We start from the raw sequence: 27,744 nt of genomic DNA on the forward strand, positions 1-27,744 counted from the left end.
CCTTCATCTGCAAAGACTCCATAACCTGTCCCCTCAGCTCTGCTCAAGACCTACTTCTCCCCTCATTTCTCATTACTTTCTCACACTCTCGTTTGCAAGACTTCTTTAGAACTGTCTTTGATAAAGCAAGAGCGAAACATGTGTCAGGCGTTTTGTGGCATGATTAGGTCCTGGCCAGGGGCCTTTGGTATTGTGTTCCACTTATTTTTTATGTGTTCTTTGTGGAATATATTATATTAGATGCTTTTGAAGTACCAGACTAGTACAGGAACACCCAGCTTTCTTAAATAATTGAATAGGAGCAACACGTGAGAGTAGCAGATCGCCAATCCCTTTTGGTGGAACTTCTTAGGGTAGACTGTAGGTAAGGGATCTTTTTGTTTCATTTTGCACTATATAATGAGGATAGTTACCTCCTTTGAACTTCTCTGGTATTAGGCCTTTCATTTGACAATATTGAACCTTACTGTGCCGCTGTTTGTTAACTCCATTTTTTTAAGTGTTTTCAATGTAATTTTAAAAAATATTTTTTTTCTCTTTTTATGTTGTGATACAATAAAAGTTAAGTTTTATTTTATTTTTTCCTCATTGACATGCATCATAATATGTGTAATACATGTGCAGAAAAATAAATAAAACAACCTTTTCAATATAATATATTTTGCCTCCTTTTCCTGCTGTTTAGTTCTGAAATATTTCCTTTGCCCCTAGAGAGACTGGAGTGCATTCCACAGGCTTAAAACATGCTACATGCTGCAGAAAGATTGCTTGATCAGTGCAGGTGATCATTTGCATCTGTACATAACAAGGCACAGCAAAGCAAAAAAGATAAATTCTTGGACTGCAAAACAATGCAAATTATGTTAGCAAAATGTCAGTTTTAATCAGTGATCTTTAAATATTTAATTTGTTTACAGATCTTTTGGCATTTAGTGATTAATTGCTGGTGATTATATAGAAAAAAATGAATGCCCCTTAAAGATACATTAATGGGAGCAAGGCATTATGTGATGAATATGGTAAATCAATTATGAATACATGAAAATGCAGGAAAATGAATTGTGGTGGAAGTAAGATAATTGGATCCATAAGGGATATCATTATGAAATGATAAGGTATGTTTCACATACATGAGTTAAGATAATTGAGAGTGGACAGTTATAAGAAAATTAAAGCACATTTTTTTATAATCAGCAGCAAAGGGTAGATGTTAGAAGGGGTATATAATACATTTCAAAATGTTTATATTTGTTAAACTACATGTATGACAAAGACCACATTTTTTCTAATTTCCTTTATGTTTACATGTGCATTTTTCTAAATTCTGCTTTGTAAATATATATATTTCTAAAATGTAACAATTTTATGCTAATTACTCAAACGTTCAATTCTCACAATTATTATTTTGTATCTTTCTTAATTAATTAAACACAATATATATATATATATATATATATATACATACAATGTACTCTAATCTGGAGGGTTTTTCCTAACAAAACAAATATGCCCATTTTCCATAACCTAATAAAACTAAATATAACATTCCCAGTTTAAACTAGTATTTTCACACATTCCCTGGTGTTCAGTAAATACAGGATTCATAAATTGCAGAATTTGACTATCAGATTTGTGATGCATAATTTTGTAAGCAAATGTCAATGCAGTTCAGATAAACTAGAAACTATACTGTACCTCAGTTTCTCTGATTTGTGTATTCCACTTAATAAGAGGATTTGTTATTACATTATTACTGGAAAAGAAAATAGTGAAAGTAGGTTAGCAGTGGAATTTATCAGATGTGCTTATGGGACTTGCAATTCACAGAAGGCAAGTGTTCTTGATATTGATAAAACTCAGCATGTCATCCTCTCAGCTGTAACACCAGCAGCATCACTGCAGTCAGGCTCTTGTGTGTGTAGGGTGGGATAGATAGAGGCAGTAGCCAGTGGGGGAGGGCAGGGATGGGAGGGTAAGCAGCAGTGTGTGCCTCTCCTGCCAGCAGATCACAGATACAGCTCCCCGGCTTGGGGTAGCACAATCTCACAGGCCAGCATGAAATTCCCAGGCTCTGTACTGGTATCTGTCTCCTTGTTTGTAGCAGAGACTGTGACAGCCCTGTACCTAAGCAGCACATACAGCTCCGATGGGGACAGGATCTGGCAGTCGCTTACCCTCCTGTTCTGTCTGTTGCCTTGTGTTCTGGTGCAGCTGAGTCTCATCTTTATCCACCGAGACCTAAGCAGGGACAGACCGCTGGTGCTGCTGTTGCACCTGCTGCAGCTTGGACCCTTGGTAAGGTGAGCAATGAATTGTGTGAGTCACATAGAGAAGAGGGTTACTGCTGCTCATTTTGCTATAACACAGGTGCACGATCATCAGGGTGACGTCATCACCACTCACTGCCTGTCATTCCCTGCCAATGCCCAACGCCAGCAAACAATTCTGTGGCCGACAAAGATTCATTTATCTTTTGTGACATTTAATGTATAGTTTAGACATGACGTAGTGTCTTCTGTGTGTATAACTGATTACGTTTATAATAAACAACATGCTCCAGCGTCATTTAAAAATCTGACTCTGGAGAATGAATTGGCCCATAGTAGCCATCTATAATGCAGTGAGTGTACTGTTATGTACTGTTCTTCTTTATGGAGGAAATACAATAGCTTAGCTGATAACATGGTCTGTAGCTTATTGGGCAGTAATGTATCTGATCAGCCTGGATAGGATAAATGTAACCTCTATAAAACCAGGGAAAAAACACAGAATAGGGTACATTTGTTTAGAGCTCCGTGCTCAGTCATAATTAAGATTATGAAAGGTTGTGAGCTTTAGCTGACTTGCAGGTGTTTCACCAATTGAGACCCCTCAATTGTATTTATTCCACTCAACTGCTCGAAGCCTAGCAGCAAAGACATCGGTTCATAGTAAGATTATTTTATTAAAAAAAAATATTTAATGGTATTTATTCCTTCAAGGGAATAGCCACTTTTCCAAAAGTTAAAGGGATACTAAACCCATATTGTTTATTTCATTATTCAGATAGAGCATGCCATTTTAAGCAACTTTCTAATTTACTCCTATTATCAATTCTTCTTCGTTTTCCTGCTATCTTTATTTAAAAAAGCAGGAATGTGAAGCAAAGGATCCAGCCCATTTTAGGTTTAGCACCCTGGATGGCGCTTGCTTATTGATAGCTACATTTAGCAAACCAATAAGCAAGCATAACCCAGATTATGAACCAAAATTAGGCCAGTTACAAAGCTTTGCATTTCTGCTTTTTAAATAAAGATAGCAAGAGAACAAAGAAAATTGATAGGAGTAAATTAGAAAGTTGCTTAAAATTGCATGCGCTATCTGAATCATGAAAGAAAAAATGTGGGTTTAGTAACCCTTTAAGTGCTTAACACAACAAACAAGTGAAACCAAAACAAATTGAAAGTTAAACTGATATGTCTTTGCCATATCAACACAGTCATATATTTCCCATATACTTTTAGATTTTAAATTAATAAAAAAAACAAAAAACATTCTGTAATTAAAATACCAATATCGCCTATTACCTACCTGCTTAGAGGTCTAAGAAAAAATATAGAGAACCAAACCTATTGACCCATTGATAATATTTACTATTACTAAAACATATATCTATTTAATTTGTCATATATCTTAGAGGTCTAAGAAAAAATATAGAGAACCAAACCTATCTATCTATCTATCTATCTATCTATCTATCTATCTATCTATCTATCTGTCTATCTGTCTATTTATAAAACCATTCTATCACACAGTTTACGACTTAAGCTATAATGTTAAAATAAATTTTAGTGTTTATTATGTTTTAATGAGTACAATTTATATTTAAAGGATTCCAAAACTTTGACTTTTTTGTTGTCTAAATTTAATCAAAATCGTATCTATAAACCCTCATTAGCCAAACTTACCCACTTAGAATGGAAAACGAGCGTTAGAAGATTAATAAAATAATATATTACATTTCTAAAAAAACGTCATCAAAGCCAAACCCCGTTTCTGCTGATGTCAATGCAAAAACTATTAGCCAATCACAGCGCGATTTTTTGCATCTCATTATTGCTTGTATTCGTCACCTGGCGCATGCGCAATACTATATGGCCATTAGTGCGTGCACATATTACCGCTTAGATGCCAGACTTACCCAAACCAAGTTACTGGCAACACGCATGCGCTTTTCAAAATTAGATCGATTGAATAGGTACTCCTATTCACACTGTGTACGGCTTGATTACAAAGCTTTTGTCTATAGAATATACTGTGTGCAGACATCGTTAGTGCAGCAAACTGGCAGAGAGTAACTTGTAACACATACATCTAATAAATACAAGTGAGTGATTATAGAATATACTGTGTGCAGACATCGTTAGTGCAGCAAACTGGCAGAGAGTAACTTGTAACACATACATCTAATAAATACAAGTGAGTGATTATAGAATATACAGTGTGCAGACATCGTTAGTGCAGCAAACTGGCAGAGAGTAACTTGTAACACATACATCTAATAAATACAAGTGAGTGATTATAGAATATACTGTGTGCAGACATCGTTAGTGCAGTAAACTGGCAGAGAGTAACTTGTAACACATACATCTAATAAATACAAGTGAGTGATTATAGAATATACTGTGTGCAGACATCGTTAGTGCAGCAAACTGGCAGAGAGTAACTTGTAACACATACATCTAATAAATACAAGTGAGTGATTATAGAATACACTGTGTGCAGACATCGTTAGTGCAGTAAACAGGCAGAGAGTAACTTGTAACAAATACATCTAATAAATAAAAGTGAGTGATTATAGAATATACTGTGTGCAGACATCGTTAGTGCAGCAAACTGGCAGAGAGTAACTTGTAACAAATACATCTAATAAATACAAGTGAGTGATTATAGAATACACTGTGTGCAGACATCGTTAGTGCAGCAAACTGGCAGAGAGTAACTTGTAACAAATACATCTAATAAATACAAGTGAGTGATTATAGAATATACTGTGTGCAGACATCGTTAGTGCAGTAAACTGGCAGAGAGTAACTTGTAAATACAAGTGAGTGATTATAGAATATACTGTGTGCAGACATCGTTAGTGCAGCAAACTGGCAGAGAGTAACTTGTAAATACAAGTGAGTGATTATAGAATATACTGTGTGCAGACATCGTTAGTGCAGCAAACTGGCAGAGAGTAACTTGTAAATACAAGTGAGTGATTATAGAATATACAGTGTGCAGACATCGTTAGTGCAGCAAACTGGCAGAGAGTAACTTGTAAATACAAGTGAGTGATTATAGAATATACTGTGTGCAGACATCGTTAGTGCAGCAAACTGGCAGAGAGTAACTTGTAACACATACATCTAATAAATACAAGTGAGTGATTATAGAATACACTGTGTGCAGACATCGTTAGTGCAGCAAACTGGCAGAGAGTAACTTGTAACACATACATCTAATAAATACAAGTGAGTGATTATAGAATATACTGTGTGCAGACATCGTTAGTGCAGCAAACTGGCAGAGAGTAACTTGTAACACATACATCTAATAAATACAAGTGAGTGATTATAGAATACACTGTGTGCAGACATCGTTAGTGCAGTAAACAGGCAGAGAGTAACTTGTAACACATACATCTAATAAATACAAGTGAGTGATTATAGAATATACTGTGTGCAGAAATCGTTAGTGCAGTAAACTGGCAGAGAGTAACTTGTAACAAATACATCTAATAAATACAAGTGAGTGATTATAGAATATACTGTGTGCAGACATCATTAGTGCAGTAAACTGGCAGAGAGTAACTTGTAACACATACATCTAATAAATACAAGTGAGTGATTATAGAATATACTGTGTGCAGACATCGTTAGTGCAGTAAACTGGCAGAGAGTAACTTGTAACAAATACATCTAATAAATACAAGTGAGTGATTATAGAATATACTGTGTGCAGACATCGTTAGTGCAGTAAACTGGCAGAGAGTAACTTGTAACAAATACATCTAATAAATACAAGTGAGTGATTATAGAATATACTGTGTGCAGACATCGTTAGTGCAGCAAACTGGCAGAGAGTAACTTGTAACACATACATCTAATAAATACAAGTGAGTGATTATAGAATATACTGTGTGCAGACATCGTTAGTGCAGCAAACTGGCAGAGAGTAACTTGTAACAAATACATCTAATAAATACAAGTGAGTGATTATAGAATATACTGTGTGCAGACATCATTAGTGCAGTAAACTGGCAGAGAGTAACTTGTAACACATACATCTAATAAATACAAGTGAGTGATTATAGAATATACTGTGTGCAGACATCGTTAGTGCAGTAAACTGGCAGAGAGTAACTTGTAACAAATACATCTAATAAATACAAGTGAGTGATTATAGAATATACTGTGTGCAGACATCGTTAGTGCAGTAAACTGGCAGAGAGTAACTTGTAACAAATACATCTAATAAATACAAGTGAGTGATTATAGAATATACTGTGTGCAGACATCGTTAGTGCAGCAAACTGGCAGAGAGTAACTTGTAACACATACATCTAATAAATACAAGTGAGTGATTATAGAATATACTGTGTGCAGACATCGTTAGTGCAGCAAACTGGCAGAGAGTAACTTGTAACAAATACATCTAATAAATACAAGTGAGTGATTATAGAATACACTGTGTGCAGACATCGTTAGTGCAGCAAACTGGCAGAGAGTAACTTGTAACACATACATCTAATAAATACAAGTGAGTGATTATAGAATACACTGTGTGCAGACATCGTTAGTGCAGTAAACTGGCAGAGAGTAACTTGTAACAAATACATCACAGACAAGAGTTAGTATTTACTGCTGTGCTGCACCTGATCCCCAAGCTCTTTACTAACTCTTGTCTGTGATGTATTTGTTACAAGTTACTCTCTGCCTGTTTACTGCACTAACGATGTCTGCACACAGTGTATTCTATAATCACTCACTTGTATTTATTAGATGTATTTGTTACAAGTTACTCTCTGCCTGTTTACTGCACTAACGATGTCTGCACACAGTGTATTCTATAATCACTCACTTGTATTTATTAGATGTATTTGTTACAAGTTACTCTCTGCCAGTTTGCTGCACTAACGATGTCTGCACACAGTGTATTCTATAAACACTCACTTGTATTTATTAGATGTATTTGTTACAAGTTACTCTCTGCCAGTTTGCTGCACTAACGATGTCTGCACACAGTATATTCTATAATCACTCACTTGTATTTATTAGATGTATGTGTTACAAGTTACTCTCTGCCAGTTTGCTGCACTAACGATGTCTGCACACAGTATATTCTATAATCACTCACTTGTATTTATTAGATGTATGTGTTACAAGTTACTCTCTGCCAGTTTACTGCACTAACGATGTCTGCACACAGTATATTCTATAATCACTCACTTGTATTTATTAGATGTATGTGTTACAAGTTACTCTCTGCCTGTTTACTGCACTAACGATGTCTGCACACAGTGTATTCTATAAACACTCACTTGTATTTATTAGATGTATTTGTTACAAGTTACTCTCTGCCAGTTTACTGCACTAACGATGTCTGCACACAGTATATTCTATAATCACTCACTTGTATTTACAAGTTACTCTCTGCCTGTTTACTGCACTAACGATGTCTGCACACAGTATATTCTATAATCACTCACTTGTATTTATTAGATGTATGTGTTACAAGTTACTCTCTGCCAGTTTGCTGCACTAACGATGTCTGCACACAGTATATTCTATAATCACTCACTTGTATTTATTAGATGTATGTGTTACAAGTTACTCTCTGCCAGTTTACTGCACTAACGATGTCTGCACACAGTGTATTCTATAATCACTCACTTGTATTTATTAGATGTATTTGTTACAAGTTACTCTCTGCCAGTTTACTGCACTAACGATGTCTGCACACAGTATATTCTATAATCACTCACTTGTATTTATTAGATGTATGTGTTACAAGTTACTCTCTGCCAGTTTGCTGCACTAACGATGTCTGCACACAGTATATTCTATAAACACTCACTTGTATTTATTAGATGTATTTGTTACAAGTTACTCTCTGCCAGTTTGCTGCACTAACGATGTCTGCACACAGTATATTCTATAATCACTCACTTGTATTTATTAGATGTATTTGTTACAAGTTACTCTCTGCCAGTTTACTGCACTAACGATGTCTGCACACAGTATATTCTATAATCACTCACTTGTATTTATTAGATGTATTTGTTACAAGTTACTCTCTGCCTGTTTACTGCACTAACGATGTCTGCACACAGTATATTCTATAATCACTCACTTGTATTTATTAGATGTATTTGTTACAAGTTACTCTCTGCCAGTTTACTGCACTAACGATGTCTGCACACAGTATATTCTATAATCACTCACTTGTATTTATTAGATGTATTTGTTACAAGTTACTCTCTGCCAGTTTGCTGCACTAACGATGTCTGCACACAGTATATTCTATAATCACTCACTTGTATTTATTAGATGTATTTGTTACAAGTTACTCTCTGCCAGTTTGCTGCACTAACGATGTCTGCACACAGTATATTCTATAAACACTCACTTGTATTTATTAGATGTATGTGTTACAAGTTACTCTCTGCCAGTTTGCTGCACTAACGATGTCTGCACACAGTATATTCTATAATCACTCACTTGTATTTATTAGATGTATTTGTTACAAGTTACTCTCTGCCAGTTTGCTGCACTAACGATGTCTGCACACAGTATATTCTATAATCACTCACTTGTATTTATTAGATGTATGTGTTACAAGTTACTCTCTGCCAGTTTGCTGCACTAACGATGTCTGCACACAGTATATTCTATAATCACTCACTTGTATTTATTAGATGTATGTGTTACAAGTTACTCTCTGCCAGTTTGCTGCACTAACGATGTCTGCACACAGTATATTCTATAATCACTCACTTGTATTTATTAGATGTATTTGTTACAAGTTACTCTCTGCCAGTTTACTGCACTAACGATGTCTGCACACAGTATATTCTATAATCACTCACTTGTATTTATTAGATGTATTTGTTACAAGTTACTCTCTGCCAGTTTACTGCACTAACGATGTCTGCACACAGTATATTCTATAATCACTCACTTGTATTTATTAGATGTATGTGTTACAAGTTACTCTCTGCCAGTTTGCTGCACTAACGATGTCTGCACACAGTATATTCTATAATCACTCACTTGTATTTATTAGATGTATTTGTTACAAGTTACTCTCTGCCAGTTTGCTGCACTAACGATGTCTGCACACAGTATATTCTATAATCACTCACTTGTATTTATTAGATGTATTTGTTACAAGTTACTCTCTGCCAGTTTGCTGCACTAACGATGTCTGCACACAGTATATTCTATGATCACTCACTTGTATTTGTTATACATAACTAGATAGTGCAAGTATAAATATTAATGATTTAAATTAAAGATGATGGTCACTGTACCTTACAAAAGCACTACGTTATTATATAATTAATTATTGATTAACATTTAGATCTTAAAGTATCTAAAAACTGCACTGCACAGCAACAATATTATTTACCAAAAGTAGCTATTGCAAGTGATATTTCACAAATACAGCACAAAGTAATAATATATAACATCTGCATATAGATTAAAATAGTGGTTATACTACCTATTAATGAATAAAGCAAACTATATAAACTATATTCATAGTGAATTAAAAGATCAAAGAGGATACCAGCGATAGCATTATTAATATTGAGTTAAAACCCTTTCGTTTATATATACTTCTTTAAATTGTAATCACAAGAATATATATTGTGAGCATATTAATTGTATAATATTATGTACTGAATTAATATATACTCAATGCAATAATAAGTGAATTGCGGATCGTTTATGCACGGTATATTATAGATGTGCAGATCCGTATTTTTGGACCTTCGTTTGTAAAAGAATATGTATTAGTATACATACAAATTTATTTGCCATTGTTTTAAAAAGTCTGATTTAGAAAACTGAGCGCAATAAAATTAACAATGTACAAAAACAAGGAGTTTGAAAATACGGTAATAGTAACTAAATCCTTGAGTAATTACATAAACTACTTATATCCTTACGAAATATTAGAGGTTTCATTCATCATTACTCTCTGAATTAAATATTTATGTATTTAAATGCTCATTAAAGTAAGGGTAATTCTCGCAGCGCAGTGTAACAATCTTACATTGTCTATTCCTGGGTAACATCTGTTTGAAAATATCGATTCAGACGGTCTGCGGTGTAAATGGAAGGTGACGTATGTAATGACGTTTCTAGATGATCGCGCATGCGCATTACTCACGAAGTCGGACATCTTGATAACTCAGGTTATCATAGACGATTCGTGAAAGAAAAATAAGATTAGATTTGTGGGTTTGGAAATCAATAAAATTTTGGAGCTGCATAACTAGAGTACGGTAAAAATATGGCACGCAAAACTAATTACAAATATGATTAAAATATATGTATTTAAACATTTAAGTTACATTTTTTTCATCGTTTAGTGTCCCTTTAAATATGTTTTTTTAACTTAATGCTGAGGTACACTTACATTATTAAATTAAGTTTTTATTGGTGATTTCTTATTACTTCTAGCTGTTGAGGTTAAACATTTGCTCCAAAATAATCTAGATTCTAATTCAAATTATGTATGGATGGTGCAGATGAAACAGTGGTATACTTTATTTGCTGATTTAGGCACTTGAAAATCTGTTGCCCTCTCTAAACTCATTTAAACCCCCTTACCCCTAACCATTGTAGCTTATATTTGCCTCAAATATTTCTCACAGTGGGATGTCAGTGATGCATGGAAGGGTTAGGTACCTCTCGAGGCAACCAGGGATTATTAATTAAAAAATAATAATATATTATATATAATAACATTTGGAGGACAAGGAATTGGTAGGGCATCAAGCCCTAAACCCTCCCCCCCAGATTCTGTAACTTGTTTTCTTTTTTCCCCTTAAAGGGATATTGAAGTCAAAAGTTCAGATAGTGCAATTGAAAAATCTACTTTACCTTCATTGTCAATTTTGAATCTTTCTTTTTGAATCCTTTGTATAAATTCAGTTCCATTCCGAGAGATTATACTGAATTAGGTTAAAGTGTGTTCATGTGTCTCCCCCTATTAATATAATCCTACACTTTATCATTATTACACTCCTGTAGTTTTATATATGTATATATATATATATATATATATATATATATATATATATATATATATATAGGGAGTGCAGAATTATTAGGCAAATGAGTATTTTGACCACATCATCCTCTTTATGCATGTTGTCTTACTCCAAGCTGTATAGGCTCGAAAGCCTACTACCAATTAAGCATATTAGGTGATGTGCATCTCTGTAATGAGAAGGGGTGTGGTCTAATGACATCAACACCCTATATCAGGTGTGCATAATTATTAGGCAACTTCCTTTCCTTTGGCAAAATGGGTCAAAAGAAGGACTTGACAGGCTCAGAAAAGTAAAAAATAGTGAGATATCTTGCAGAGGGATGCAGCACTCTTAAAATTGCAAAGCTTTTGAAGCGTGATCATCGAACAATCAAGCGTTTCATTCAAAATAGTCAACAGGGTCGCAAGAAGCGTGTGGAAAAACCAAGGCGCAAAATAACTGCCCATGAACTGAGAAAAGTCAAGCGTGCAGCTGCCAAGATGCCACTTGCCACTAGTTTGGCCATATTTCAGAGCTGCAACATCACTGGAGTGCCCAAAAGCACAAGGTGTGCAATACTCAGAGACATGGCCAAGGTAAGAAAGGCTGAAAGACGACCACCACTGAACAAGACACACAAGCTGAAACGTCAAGACTGGGCCAAGAAATATCTCAAGACTGATTTTTCTAAGGTTTTATGGACTGATGAAATGAGAGTGAGTCTTGATGGGCCAGATGGATGGGCCCATGGCTGGATTGGTAAAGGGCAGAGAGCTCCAGTCCGACTCAGACGCCAGCAAGGTGGAGGTGGAGTACTGGTTTGGGCTGGTATCATCAAAGATGAGCTTGTGGGGCCTTTTCGGGTTGAGGATGGAGTCAAGCTCAACTCCCAGTCCTACTGCCAGTTTCTGGAAGACACCTTCTTCAAGCAGTGGTACAGGAAGAAGTCTGCATCCTTCAAGAAAAACATGATTTTCATGCAGGACAATGCTCCATCACACGCGTCCAAGTACTCCACAGCGTGGCTGGCAAGAAAGGGTATAAAAGAAGAAAATCTAATGACATGGCCTCCTTGTTCACCTGATCTGAACCCCATTGAGAACCTGTGGTCCATCATCAAATGTGAGATTTACAAGGAGGGAAAACAGTACACCTCTCTGAACAGTGTCTGGGAGGCTGTGGTTGCTGCTGCACGCAATGTTGATGGTGAACAGATCAAAACACTGACAGAATCCATGGATGGCAGGCTTTTGAGTGTCCTTGCAAAGAAAGGTGGCTATATTGGTCACTGATTTGTTTTTGTTTTGTTTTTGAATGTCAGAAATGTATATTTGTGAATGTTGAGATGTTATATTGGTTTCACTGGTAAAAATAAATAATTGAAATGGGTATATATTTGTTTTTTGTTAAGTTGCCTAATAATTATGCACAGTAATAGTCACCTGCACACACAGATATCCCCCTAAAATAGCTATAACTAAAAACAAACTAAAAACTACTTCCAAAACTATTCAGCTTTGATATTAATGAGTTTTTTGGGTTCATTGAGAACATGGTTGTAGTTCAATAATAAAATGAATCCTCAAAAATACAACTTGCCTAATAATTCTGCACTCCCTGTATATATATATATATATATATATATATATATATATATATATATATATATATAACGATGTATTGTAGTATATGCACTCTCACCAACACACTGCAACTTGCCAGGGTGCTGTAGCCAGGTATGTAGAAAACGAAAATGTAGAAAGCACTCACTGGACTGTAGACAGCAATTTAAATCAAATAGAATTTATTGTGACGTTTCGGGACCAACAGCGTCAGAGGAAGGGGCGCTGTTGGTCCCGAAACGTCACAATAAATTCTATTTGATTTAAATTGCTGTCTACAGTCCAGTGAGTGCTTTCTACATTTTCATTTTATATATATATATATATATATATATATATATATATATATATATATATACAGGTGGCCCTCGTTTTACAACGGTTCAATTTACACCGTTTCAGAATAACAACCTTTTATTCCAGTCATGTGACTGCTATTGAAAAGCATTGAGAAGCAGTGCATTTATTAAAATAGCCAGTAGGTGGAGCTGTCCGTTTGTGTTGCAGCAAAGCCAAGCAAGCTGAAATTAATCAGTTTAACCAGACCTGAGCTATCGAGCAGATTTCAAAGGAACAAGATCTTCCTGTCTATAAATCAGTCCAGATTGGAATGCATAGAAAGAACTGTTTCCAGAAAAATGCAAATAAAATCTGTGTTGTGTGATTATTTTATTAGGTTTATAATGCTGTTTAGCAAATGTTTTTGTTCATTTAACTTAGTTTAATTATATATTCTGAGTTGTGTGATTATTTTATTAGGTTTATAATGCTGTCTAGCATTTAAAGTCTTCATTTCAAAGCTTTAAAAATAATGTATTAGGTGTTACTTATGACAATTTTGAGAGGGGCCGGGAAGCTATCTCCCTCACTTCCCATTGACTTACATTATAAACTGGGTTTCAATTTACAACGGTTTCGATTAACAACCATTCCTTCTGGAACCTAACCCCGGCGTAAACTGAGGGCTACCTGTGTATATATAGTAATATATATATACTGTATATATATATATAGATATATTTACATTTATATATTTACATTTATATATATATATATATATATATATATATATATATATATATATATATATATATATATATATTTACATATATATATTTACATTTATAGTTCTGGAAATAAGTTGCACACTCTGGATTTAAAGAAAACACTGTTTACTATGTGATGTTTCGGGGTTCACCCCTTCCTCAGACATTTGGAGAAAATATATATATGTATTGTGTGTGTGTGTATATATATATATGTGTGTGTGTGTAAATATATATATTCTAAAACAAGTGCACTCTCACATACAACCTGGGTCACTAGATTAGAAAATGCCACAAAAGGTCGTAATAAAGTTTTTTGGTGTTAAATCCAGACAGTGCAATTGCATCTGAGGAATATATATATATATATATATATATATATATATATATATAATATATATATATATATATATATATATATATATATATATATATATATATATATATATATATATATATATATATATAATATATATATATATATATATATATATATATATATATATATATATATATATATATATTAAAAGAGAGTTAATTTTTTTTTCATTGAACAGCAAGATCCCAATAACAGAGAGGAGAGATCCTTTAACTATACATCAAAGTATTAAATAAAGTGAACCAGAGAACCATCATAGATAGTGTTAAGAAAAGTAATTTTATTTTGGAACTCCAGCTTTGAGGTGAATGCCTCACTGATAGTTAATTCTTGGTTAATTAAGAAATTGTTGTGACAAGTTGAAGTGGGATTATGTGAGGATGCTGGGGAGGAGTGGAGTGGCAGGAGTAAAATCTGGAGAAGGAAGGATTTTTTTGCTCACATTTGGGTAGTCTTTTTATGGAGAAATTATCTTTAGATGATTTTTAAAACTAATTTTCACTAGGGAATTTTATAGAAAATTTTTTTTGGGGGGGAGTTCATTTTGAGATTATTTTTTTGTCTTCAGTTACAATTTAAGCATTTTTTCTTTAAATTAATTAATCAATGGGGGTTTTCATTCATTTGTAGGACTGCCATCTTTGCTGGAGGAAAATATCCAAAATACATGTTGGTATGTTACCATTCCTTCACTAAAGGATTTCTTGTACATCATTTAAAGATTTCACAATTTTTGTTAAAAGACCAGCTAGGCACGTCATACTCTTCTTCTGTGTAGTTTCCAAACTATCCACATACCTAAGAATATGTAAACCCAATTTTTTTCTTTATTTATTTAAGATGCATTGAAGTGTTCTACATTTATTTCAAGTCTGGGAAAATTGAAGAACCTTATGTGAGCATCACCAAAAAAAGACAGCTGCCCAAAGGAGGCTGCTCTGAAGAAGTGGAGAAAGAAGTGGGTCAAGCAGAAGGGAAGTTGTTCACTCACCGATCTGCTTTCAGCAGGGCCTCAGTAATTCAAGCTTTCCTTGGGTCAGCACCTCAGCTGACTCTTCAGCTATACATAAGTGTGTTGCAGCAGCATATAACAGTATCCAGAGGTAAGTTGCTCATTTATTTGCCACATGGTTTAGTTCATAACACTCATTTATGAACTCTTTAGAGCTATATGACAGTTGCTGAAAATAACATAGCGTAGACACTGACAACATGGCAATATCAGTATGTTTCAGATGTGCCAATTAAAAACAAAATAGTGCTTTTAGCCATTTTTTATATTATGCTATATAACATGTTTGGAAACTATAGACCTTATAGAGCCGTGTAATGCATTACAGCCAACTTTTTTTTTGCAATTAAATTAGGGGAGCTGAATCTCAGCATAGCAGTGAGGTACTACTGGTCAATTTATTAATAGGGGTTCATTTGAGTTTCAAACCTAGATACACATTATATTTAATATATATATATATATATATATATATATATATATATATATATATATATATATATATATATATATATATATATAATCTCTGCAAATGAAATTTACTATAGATTTGTTTGTGCTTATATTATGCACAAACAGAAATGCAATTTTTGTAAAACCAGGACGCTTCAATATGAGCAAAAACATTTGCCTTAAAGGGACAGTCTACCCCAAAATTTTTATTGTTTAAAACAATAGATAATCTCTTTATTATTACCCATTCCCCAGTTTTGCATAACCAACACGGTTATATTAATATATTTTTACCTCTGTAATTACCTTGTATCTAATTCTCTGCAGACTGCCCCCCTTATTTTATCTCTTCTGACAGACTTGCATTTTAGCCAATCAGTGCTGACTCCACGGGAGTAAGAACAATGTTACCTATATAGCACACATGAATTAGCGCTGTCTAGCTGTGAAAAACTGTCAACATTAACTGAGATAAGCGGTGGCCTTCAATTACTTAGAAATCAGCATATGAGCCTAACTGGATTTAGCTTTCAACAAAATAATACCAAGAGAACAAAGCAAATTTGATGATAAAAGTAAATTGGAAAGTTGTTTAAAATTGCATGCTCTATCTAAATCTTGAAAGTTTAATTTTGACTAGATTGTCCCTTTAAGTAGAATATCAGCATAGCAGTTAGGTTCAGTAGTTATTCTAAAAGTAGCAGTTATTAATATTATAGTGACATTCTACAAAGATCCTTAGTCCTTTACAAACCCAAGTGAAATATGTTCACAGACAAGCTATCTGTATGCTATTTTCCATTTAGCTTTCTGAATTCTGAGACTTCTGCATTCCATATTTTGAAAGAAAGAGGATTTCACTAACATGAAAAAAATACCTTAATTGTACACAGAATCTGCTTTATGGGTCATATAAGCCAACTAGAATATTTTATTTTAGCTCCCAATACATTTCTTTTCTTTTCAATTCAATTTTCTTTTCAAATAAATATTATTATAAATTCCAGATTAAGTGAATGAGAATATAGCTCTTTGTCATATCCTTTCATTTTTTGGTATACCAAAACAAGGGGTCACAATCTTACATTAGAGGGTAGCAGGTTCAGGAGAAATGTGAGGAAGCATTTTTTTTTTTAATGGAATACATTTCTAATAGAGTGATACCCATAAGGACTGAAAAATAAATCAAAATGCCTGGTACCAGCATAAAGTTCTCCTAAGAAATAAGTAAGTTTACAGTGCACAAGTAATATGGGTAAAATTGGTTCTTATCTACCATTACATTTTATGTTTGTATTGTTGGTCTATCTAGTCTTGCCAGATACCCGATTCTATGTATATCCCATACCTTATAAATGTCCAGATTGAATTTAGTAAAATCAAATGATTAGTTTCGAATCACCTTAAAGGGACACTCAATCAAAATTAAACTTTCATTATTCAGATAGAGCATGCCATTTTAAACAACTTTCCAATTTACTTCCATTAACAAAATGTGCACAGTATTTTTATATTTAAACTTTTTGAGTCACCAGCTCCTACTGAGCATGTGCAAGAATAAGTGTGTATGCATTTGTGAATGGCTGATAGCTGTCACATGGTACGTGTATGCATTTGTGATTGGCTGATGGCTGTCACATGGTACAGGGAGAGTGGAAAAAGACATAACTTTTAAAATTGTCGGAAACAAAATCTACTACTTATTTGAAGTTCCGAGTAAGTGCTATTGCATTGTCCTGTTATCTTGCATTTGTTGATTATGCAAATCTACTGTGTTGACTGGTCCTTTAACTTTCATAATTATTATAAGACTTTAACCGATTCCCGATTGTCATAACATTGAAAACAAAATAAAAGCTATTATAATTATTATAGATAATTAAATAATTCTGTGATATTTTTGTATTGTGCATATGGAAGAAAAATACAACTTCATGGCCGCAATCCGATATAAATCGTCGCCCGCAAATTTTGCGCGGGTTTGGTATCCTATGTACGGTGTAACTTAGAAGTTACGCGCATATATTTCTGCCTTCGCCCATCGTTTTTTGGCCCATAGACTGACATACAAAACACACGCAGTTTGGTATCCAATATACGGCGTAAGGATTTACGCACGCAGATTTCAGAAAATCTACTCCATTCTCATCTCGCCACAAATTTCAGCCGCAGGAACCCTTGCACTGACTTAGAAACCAACGTAACTCTCTGAAGGCCTAACAAATGCATGCTTAACAACATACATATCAGCAGCTTGATCACAAATGGTTAACCTCTTCAAAGCATTTATTATTCCTGCCCCTGCAAATGTGTGTCAAACCAATCACAAAGGGGTGCATCATTGGGCACAAGGGTGCATCATGGGGCACAAGGGGTGCATCATTGGGCACAAAGGTGCATCATGGGGCACAAGGGGTGCATCATTGGGCACAAGGGTGCATCATGGGTCACAAGGGGTGCATCATTGGGCACAAGGGGTGCATCATTTGGCACAAGGGTGCATCATGGGGCACAAGGGGTGCATCATTGGGCACAAGGGTGCATCATGGGGCACAAGGGGTGCATCATTGGGCACAAGGGGTGCATCATTGGGCACAATGGTGCATCATGGGGCACAAGGGGTGCATCATTGGGCACAAGGGTGCATCATGGGGCACAATGGGTGCATCATTGGGCACAAGGGTGCATCATGGGGCACAAGGGGGGAATCATTGGGCACAAGGGGTGCATCATTGGGCACAAGGGGTGCATCATGGGGCACAAGGGGTGCATCATTGGGCACAAGGGTGCATCATGGGCCACAAGGGGTGCATCATTGGGCACAAGGGGTGCATCATTGGGCACAAGGGTGCATCATGGGGCACAAGGGGTGCATCATTGGGCACAAGGGTGCATCATGGGGCACAAGGGGTGTTGGAAGCCCTACAATCCCCTGTTGTTCCGTCTACACATGCTGATTCTATAGTTGCTGCTGAGGTCCATGGTCATGGTGCTGCCCCTGCTGCAGCTGGTCATCGAATTACATACTGCAGATTTCCACTGCATGTAAGTGAAACTACTACATCCCACCCCCATTCCCTTAACCACCCTAATTACTGAAAATATATCATTAGTTTAATTCATGTTTTGGTCACTATGATTTATTGACTATCATTTCGAGGAATGAAAATGGATGTTTATACCTTATGTTCACACCTTCTGTAAAACATTATTATTTAGATATATATACCCATGTGCAGGGATAGGCAAGGTGTCCTTCACTAAAGGTCTTTACCTTAGAAAATGTCCGCCACAGCCTTGGCTCGTGCCTATCCCTGCACATGGGTCAATTTCTATTGGATGTGAGAAACCTTGATTTACATCTTAAAAGTGAATATCACTATATGTACCCTTCATACACAACTATGTGATGTGGAACACTATTAGTTAAAAAAGGAATTTTAACTTGCTGCAGGATGCATTTTTATAGCATTTCCTTCTCCCCGGGGAGACGGAAGTGCTATCAAAATGCATCCTGCAGCGAGTTAAAATTCCTTTTTTTAACTTATAGTGTTCAAAACCATTGTCTTATGCATAAGCACTCCAGCCAATAAATAAAGTCTACCGACAGTAGGCATTTTACTAGCATCCCCCAAATATTTGTGCAGTGCGGTTGCACCCTTCTAGTTCTCAGAATAACTATGTGATGTGGTTTATAGAACATGAATATGTCATAAACATGATGATATAACCTTTTTTGGGCCATTTCCACACAGGCCTTATTATATGTTTCAAAAATATTAGTGTACTAAAACACCCCTCACATGGATGTGGATGACAATTATATGGTAAATAACAGAGGACAAGATTTAGGCTGAAATATAACAATATTTTTTTTTTTTAGGCTTCTTAGATGAGGGGGCTGAGGTGCCTGGAGTGGCTCTCCTGGTTCTCCTGGGTTGTGTGGATTCAGTGGATTCTGCAGGAGTGCTGGCCACAGATGAGAGGCTGGAGGCAGTGTCCTGCTGGTGTGTGAAATGCTCCACCAACACACCCAACAGTTGGTTTTGTTCCCGCCATCTGTTGTCAGTCTGCATCTGCATATCCAAAATAACTCTCATCATCTGAGATTGGTTCTGGACTATACCATTTAAAGATGCTGCCATGTCACGTTGCAGCTCAATGGAACGCTGGAGTAAAGTCTGTTGGCTCCTGTAAAACCTGCGTTGGTCTCTCTGCATTCTCTCGCAGCTTGCTGTGAGCCTCCTCTGGAGGGAAATGTATTCGTCGCCCAGCTCAGAATACAGAGGATCTCCAGGCTGTTGACCAGCAGGGATTCTAGGTGCAGGTTCACCTCTAGCTGCTGTTGCATCTGGAACATCCTCAGCTTCTGCTGCATTGGGAACTATGACAGCTGGTGCTTCCTCGGGAACTATGACAGCTGGTGCTTCCTCGGGAACTATGACAGCTGGTGCTTCCTCGGGAACTTTGACAGCTGGTGCTTGCTGAGGAACTATGACAGCTGGTGCTTCCTCGGGAACTATGACAGCTGGTGCTTGCTGAGGAACTATGACAGCTGGTGCTTGCTGAGGAACTATGACAGCTGGTGCTGCATGAGGAACTATGACAGCTATATGCTCCTCTTCATATGCTGGAGCTCTTCCAAGGGAAGCGGATGGTGGAGCTCTCCGGGTGGACTGGTAGTCCCATTGCCGACTGGTGTGCGACCACTCAGCCTGTCCAGTTTGTATGTCCTGTTGGTAAAAGTCCTGACTGGCCTGATATTGGGAGGGGGGGGGGGGTAAAGACATCTACCCTTTGGGGATGACTTGGCTCCCCCTCAAAACCAAAAGAATAGACCTCCGGCCAGGGCTCCTCTTCCAATGTTGGTGGCATGACGTCTGGGTCCTCAACAGAGGCAATCCAACCCAGCTCATGCCTGGGAGCATACTGTTGATGGATTCTCTGGCCTGGTGGTTGCGGTGGAGGCATTCTCTGGCCTGGTGGTTGCGGTGGAGGCATTCTCTGGCCTGGTGGTTGCGGTGGATGCATGCCCGTTTGCACCCTGGTGACAGGATGTTCTGTGGAGGAGTCAAATGATGAGAGGTATTAGTACAATCATATATATATATATCCATGTGGGCATACAATGTACATTGATACATGCTAGGGCCTATACTCATTCTCATGTCAAACTCCACAACATGCATGTGCACATTGTGATTTGTGATATGAGGGATTTTAATATGCAAAGTATACATGTATGTGTTTCATACAATAGTTCTGTGTACATGTCAGTGATGGAGAAAATGTGTTCTTTAAGTGACACTATGGTCACACAATTTCCTTTAGCCTGATGTAGGCACATAACGTGCTTTCTTGAGCTAAAAGTATTGTGATGGCTATAGTGTCCATTTACTGAAAACTCTACATGTGGCTTGTGGCCTGTGTTACTCTGAGACATGTTAGTATTTAACTATTCCACCTCATATCATGAATTTCAATGTGTTAAGTAGCATTAAATGGACATTAAACACATTTTTATTCTTTCATGATTCAGCTAGAGCATGCAATTTTAAACAACTTTGTAATTTACTTCCATTACCTAATTTGCTTCATTCTCTTGATATTCTTACCTGAAAAGCATATCTAGATAGGCTCAGAAGATGCTGATTGGTGGCTGCACATCAATGCCTCATGTGATTGGCTCACTCATGTGCATTGATATTTAATAAACAAAGAATAACAAAATAATGAAGCAAATTAGATAATAGAAGTAAATTGGGATGTTGTTTAAAACTGTATTCTCTATCTGAATAATGACATAAAAAGATTTGGTTTAATGTCCCTTTAATGTGAAATATAATTGTAGATGTTTTTGTTAGTAGGCCAAATACCATGCTCCTCATTGTGTACATGAATGTGTGACATTATAGGATGTTATATCTCAAATACATATAATACTGGTGTGTGGGATGTTACTCAACAGCATGCTGTGCTGATGTTGCAGCCCCTGAGTCACGAGCCCCTGGAAGTCCATGAACTGCTGTGACGCTCAGGGACCTGCGAATGATCTCCTGCCACTCATTATATTCCACCTCCTGGGGAGGACCACCGCCTGTTCCCCTCTGGTACATGGCTTCTTGGCCCATTTTCTCCTTCACCCGCCTCTTGCAGTCATTCCACCTTTTCTTGAGCCCATCCACATTCCTCCTCTGCTGGGCCAAGCTGTTGACTGCCTTCTTGACCTTCAGCCATGCATCTCTACGCCTTCGGGCAACTCCTTTGCCCTTCTCTTGGCCAAAGAGGGCAGTGTGGTTCTCCATGACGGCCTCAATAGCGCAAGGTTTTCGGCAAAAGAAAAGTTGGGGCACCTCATGCGCTCCTCGTCCTGGGCCGCCTGGCTCCCTCCCTGGGATGTCCATGGTGTGGGTTCCTCCCTATCCTCTCCCTCCTCCCCCCTTCTATCCCCATGTGCACCCTCTATCCCTCTTCTGAGTGTACCTGGCCTTGGGGCAAACCAACTCCCATCCTCCCTTGTAACTCTCTCTCTCCCCACTCACTCCCTGACGGAGACCCTGCTGCTCCTCCTGTCCATAATCCTCTCCCTGCAACTCCCCATCCCTCCTCCCCCCCGCCCTAGCTCTCCCTGTCATCCTCAAACTACACACACTCACACACTCACACTCACTCCCACGTCAATCACACACAATCACAACCAAACACTCAGCCTATCACACTGTAAAAGATAAATAAAATGTGTGAGGTGTTATAAAAAAGGTGTTGTGTATTTTGTATATGTGTGTATGCAAAATGTGTGTAATATGTAAAAAAAAGTGTAAGTAAATGTACAGGCTTAACAATCCAACAATCCGACCTAACTAACTGAATGAAATGCTCCTCTCTCACTGCTCTTACCACTAATCTCTCTACTCGCTGTAGTGTGCTGTAGCTTCAAGAACCAACCAAACACACTAAAGAAAATGGCTGCTGCGCATGGGTTTATGTATGTATTTTGAATGGTGTAATTACGTGGCGCATCTTTTAGAACTGGCCGTTATTTTTTATGATTCGTAGCCTAAGTACTTGCGACGACTAAAATGTGTATTTGCGCACATTTTAGTTGATCGCCGGTTTTTCCTACTTACGCCAGTTTAGCATCTAACGGCGCAGTATATTGGATAGCTCGAGTTGCGAGGTGAAATTACGGGTGGCGCGGGTTCCCTCGCTTGCGCCAAAAACTACCACGTATATCGGATCGCGGCCCAAATTCCTAAACTGTAAATTTTAGCCAAATAAAGATAATACTCTTTCCTATTAGGCCCAAACCATTTTCAGGAAGGTAGGTTCAATTGTTTTGCCTGGAGTATTTTTTTTCCCCAACCATTTTCTTATTGGTGAATGGAAATCATCTGTTTTCACGTCTTAAAGGGATACAGAACCCAAACATTTTCTTTTGTGATACAGACTGTGCATATCATTTCTTTTTTAAAAAAGTATCAAATTTACTTCTATTATCAAATTAGCTTCATTCCCTTGATATTCTGTGTTGAAGAGATACCTAGGTAGGCATCTGGAGCATTTCATGGCAGGAAATATTGCTGCCATCTAGTGCTCTTGCAAATGGATGACATTCATACAAAACTGCTGCCATAGTGCTCCAGAAATGGGCCGGCTCCTAAGCATACAAACCTGCGTTTCAACAAAAGATACCAAGAGAACAAAGAAAATTGATGATAGAATAAAATTAGAAAGTTGTTAAAAGTTGTATGCTCTATCTGAATCATGAAACAAAAATTTCTGGGTTTCATATCCATTTAAAAACGTACTGATTCAAGATAGTTTACATTTTTGGGCTCGCATTGAATGCCAATCAGAGCTAAACTGCCAAATTTCAGCCTATGATTTAAGCCATTCAAGAGTTGGTGGGTGGGAGCCGGTTCGGGAGGCGGGTGGCGGCCATCGATGGCCCTGATGATGTGGAGGGGGGCGGGATCGTGGGCGGGGGTGATCGTGGGCGCGCACGGACGCGCGCGCGTGCACGGGAGGGAGCGGGTGGGAGCCGCTACACTACAGAAAAATTATGTACTCAAAAGTTTTAAAAGTACTAACTATTGAAATTAAAATGCATTAGTTAGGGGGTGGGGGATTGGTCTGTGGGGGGGGGGGGGAAGCTACACTACAGAAAAACAACATAAAAATAAAAAATAAACTATTTCTCCTGCAAACTGGGTACTGGCAGACAGCTGCCAGTACCCAAGATGGCCCCCAATAAGTCAGAGGGGGGGGGGGTTAGAGAGCTGTTTTGGGGGGGATAAGGGAGGTTGGGGGCTAAGGGGGGATCCTACAAAGTAGCATATGTAAATATGCTAAAAATTTATTTTATTTTTAAAAAAAAAAAAACTTTTATTTTAGTACTGGCAGACTTTCTGCCAGTACTTAAGATGGCGGGGACAATTGTGGTGTGGGGGAGGGAAGGGAGCTGTTTGGGAGGGATCAGGGGGTCTGATGTGTCAGGTGGGAGGCTGATCTCTACACTAAAGCTAAAATTAACCCTGCAAGCTCCCTACAAACTACCTAATTAACCCCTTCACTGCTAGCCATAATACACGTGTGATGCGCAGCAGCACTTAGCGGCCTTCTAATTACCAAAAAGCAACGCCAAAGTCATATATGTCTGCTATTTCTGAACAAAGGGGATCCCAGAGAAGCATTTACAACCATTTGTGCCATAATTGCACAAGCTGTTTGTAAATAATTTCAGTGAGAAACCTAAAATTGTGAAAAATTTAGCGTTTTTTTTTAATTTGATTGCATTTGGCGGTGAAATGGTGGCATGAAATATACCAAAATGGGCCTAGATCAATACTTGGGGTTGTCTACTACACTACACTGAAGCTAAAATTAACCCTAGAAGCTCCCTACATGCTCCCTTATTAACCCCTTCACTGCTGGGCATAATACACGTGTGGTGCGCAGTCGCATTTAGCAGCCTTCTAATTAGTAAAAAGCAAATTAGTAAAAAGCAAAACCAAAGCCATATATGTCTGCTATTTATGAACAAAGGGGATCCCAGAGAAGCATTTACAACCATTTATGCTATAATTGCATAAGTTGTTTGTAAATAATTTCAGTGAGAAACCTAAAGTTTGTGAAAAAAATTGTGAAAAAGGGAACAATTTTTTTTATTTGATCGCATTTGGCGGTGAAATGGTGGCATGAAATATACCAAAATGGGCCTAGATCAATACTTTGGGATGTCTTCTAAAAAAAAATATATACATGTCAATGGATATTTAGGGATTCCTGAAAGATATCAGTGTTCTAATGTAACTAGCGCTAATTTTGAAAAAAAGTGGTTTGGAAATAGCAAAGTGCTACTTGTATTTATGGCCCTATAACTTGCAAAAAAAGCAAAGAACATGTAAACATTGGGTATTTCTAAACTCAGGACAAAATTTAGAAACTATTTAGCATGGGTGTTTTTTGGTGGTTGTAGATGTGTAACAGATTTTGGGGGTCAAAGTTAGAAAAAGTGTGTTTTTTTCCATTTTTTCCTCATATTTTATAATTTTTTTTATAGTAAATTATAAGATATGATGAAAATAATGGTATCTTTAGAAATTCCATTTAATGGCGAGAAAAACGGTATATAATATGTGTGGGTACAGTAAATGATTAAGGGGAAAATTACAGCTAAACACAAACACCACAGAAATGTAAAAATAGCCTTGGTCCCAAACGGACAGAAAATGGAAAAGTGCTGCGGTCATTAAGGGGTTAAAGGGACACTGAACCCAAATTTTTTCTTTTGTGATGCATATAGAGCATGCAATTTTAAGCAACTTTCTAATTTACTCCTGTTATAAATTTTTCTTCCTTCTCTTGCTATCTTTATTTGAAAAAGAAGGCATCTAAGCTAAGGAGCCAGGTTCAGACCCTGGACAGCACTTGTTTATTGGTGCTGTCCCATCAGCAGGGACAACCCAGGTTGTTCACCAAAAATTAGCCCGGCATCTGAACTTACATTTTGCTTTTCAAATAAAGATACCAAGAGAATGAAGAAAATTTGATAGTAGGAGTAAATTAGAAAGTTGCTTAAAATGGCATGCTCTATCTGAATCACAAAATAAAAAATCTGAGTTCAGTGTCCCTTTAAGCAACTTTCTAATTTACACCTATAATAATTTTTTCTTCGTTCTCTTGGTATCTTTATTTTAAAAAGCTGGAATGTAAGCTTAGAAGCCGGACCATTTTTGGTTCAGCAACTGGGTAACGCTTGCTAATTGGTTTCTAAATGTATCAATCCAATCAGCAAGAGCTACCCAGAACCAAAAATCGTCCGGCTTCAAAACTTTTACATTCTAGCTTTTTAAAATAAAGATACCAAGAGAATGAAGAAAAATTGATAATAGGTGTACAAGAGAAAGTTGCTTAAAATTGCATGCTCTATCTGAATCATGAAAGTTTAATTTTGTCTATAATATCCTTTAAATGCAAATGTAGTACAAGATGAATGTGTTCAAATAACCTTTTCAAAACAGAAAGTTATAATGGAGCAATCTTACTGAATACACTTTCGCCTAGATTTAGAGTTCTGCGTTAGCCGTCAAAAGCAGCGTTAAGGGGTCCTAACGCTGCTTTTGGCCGCCCGCTTGTATTTAGAGTCAGGCAGGTACAGGTCTACCGCTAACTTCCCTACCGCGATTCCAGGCTACCGCAGATCGCCTTACGCCAATTGCGTATCCTATCTTTTCTATGGGATCTGCCTAACACTGGTATTTGGAGTCTTGGGAGAAGTGAGCGGTAGACCCTCTACCGACAAGACTCCAGCCGCAAAAAAAAGTCAGTAGTTAAGAGCTTTATGGGCTAAGGCCGGAATATAAAGCTCCTAACTACTGTGCTCTAAAGTACACTAACACCCATAAACTACCTATGTACCCCTAAACTGAGGCCCCCCCCATCGCCGCCACTCTAATAAAAATCTTTAACCCCTAATCTGCCGACTGGACATCGCCTCCACCTACGTTATACCTATAAACCCCTAATCTGCTGCCCCTAACATCGCCAACCCCTATATTATATTTATTAACCCCTAATCTGCCCCCCCTACGTTGCCGCTACCTTACCTAAACTTATTAACCCCTAATCTGCCGACCGGACCTCGCCGCCACTATAATAAATGAATTAACCCCTAAACCGCCGCACTCCCGCCTCGCAAACACTAGAATAAATAGTATTAACCCCTAATCTGCCCTCCCTAACATCGCCGCCACCTACCTACAATTATTAACCCCTAATCTCCCACCTGCACAGTCGCCGCTACTATAATAAAGTTATTAACCCCTAAACATAACTCTAACCCTAACCCTAACACCCCCCTAAGTTAAATATAATTTATATTAAACGAAATAATATTCCTAAAATTAACTAAATTATTCCTATTTAAAACTAAATACTTACCTATAAAATAAACCCTAATATAGCTACAATATAATTAATAATTACATTGTAGCTATTTTAGGATTTATATTTATTTTACAGGCAACTTTGTATTTATTTTAACTAGGTACAATAGCTATTAAATAGTTATTATCTATTTAATAGCTACCTAGTTAAAATAAATACAAAATTACCTGTAAAATAAATCCTAACCTAAGTTACAATTAAACCTAACACTACACTATCATTAAATTAATTAAATAAATTACCTACAATTAAATACAATTAAATAAACTATTCTATAATACAAAAAAAACAAAACACTAAATTACAAAAAATAAAAAAGAATTACAAGCATGCCCCAAAGTAATCAGCTCTTTTGCCTGTAAAAAAAAATACAACCCCCCAACATTAAAAACCACCACCCACATACCCCTACTCTAACCCACCTAAACCCCCCTTAAATAAACCTAACACTCCCCCCCTTAAGATCTCCCTACCTTGAGTCGTCTTCACCCAGC

The 27,744-nt window shown here is 37.0% G+C and overlaps 1 protein-coding gene across 2 annotated transcripts in view; it reads left to right on the forward strand.

Annotated features, from left to right (window-relative positions):
• The first annotated feature begins 1,966 nt into the window (after positions 1 to 1,966).
• Positions 1,967 to 27,744, forward strand: part of XK (X-linked Kx blood group antigen, Kell and VPS13A binding protein) — a 30,778-nt gene continuing 5,000 nt past the window's right edge. The window contains exons 1-3 of one of the 2 annotated variants that reach the window (XM_053707606.1): positions 1,967 to 2,300; positions 14,968 to 15,010; positions 15,209 to 15,440. In XM_053707606.1, the coding sequence (XP_053563581.1) occupies positions 2,056 to 2,300; positions 14,968 to 15,010; positions 15,209 to 15,440 (520 nt within the window). In that variant the 5' untranslated portion in view covers positions 1,967 to 2,055. Of the gene's footprint in view, positions 2,301 to 14,967; positions 15,011 to 15,177; positions 15,441 to 27,744 lie in introns of both variants that reach the window. The other variant, XM_053707607.1, reaches the window with a different exon arrangement.

The sequence above is a fragment of the Bombina bombina genome, chromosome 3, assembly GCF_027579735.1.
Source record: "Bombina bombina isolate aBomBom1 chromosome 3, aBomBom1.pri, whole genome shotgun sequence".
NCBI lineage: Eukaryota > Metazoa > Chordata > Amphibia > Anura > Bombinatoridae > Bombina > Bombina bombina.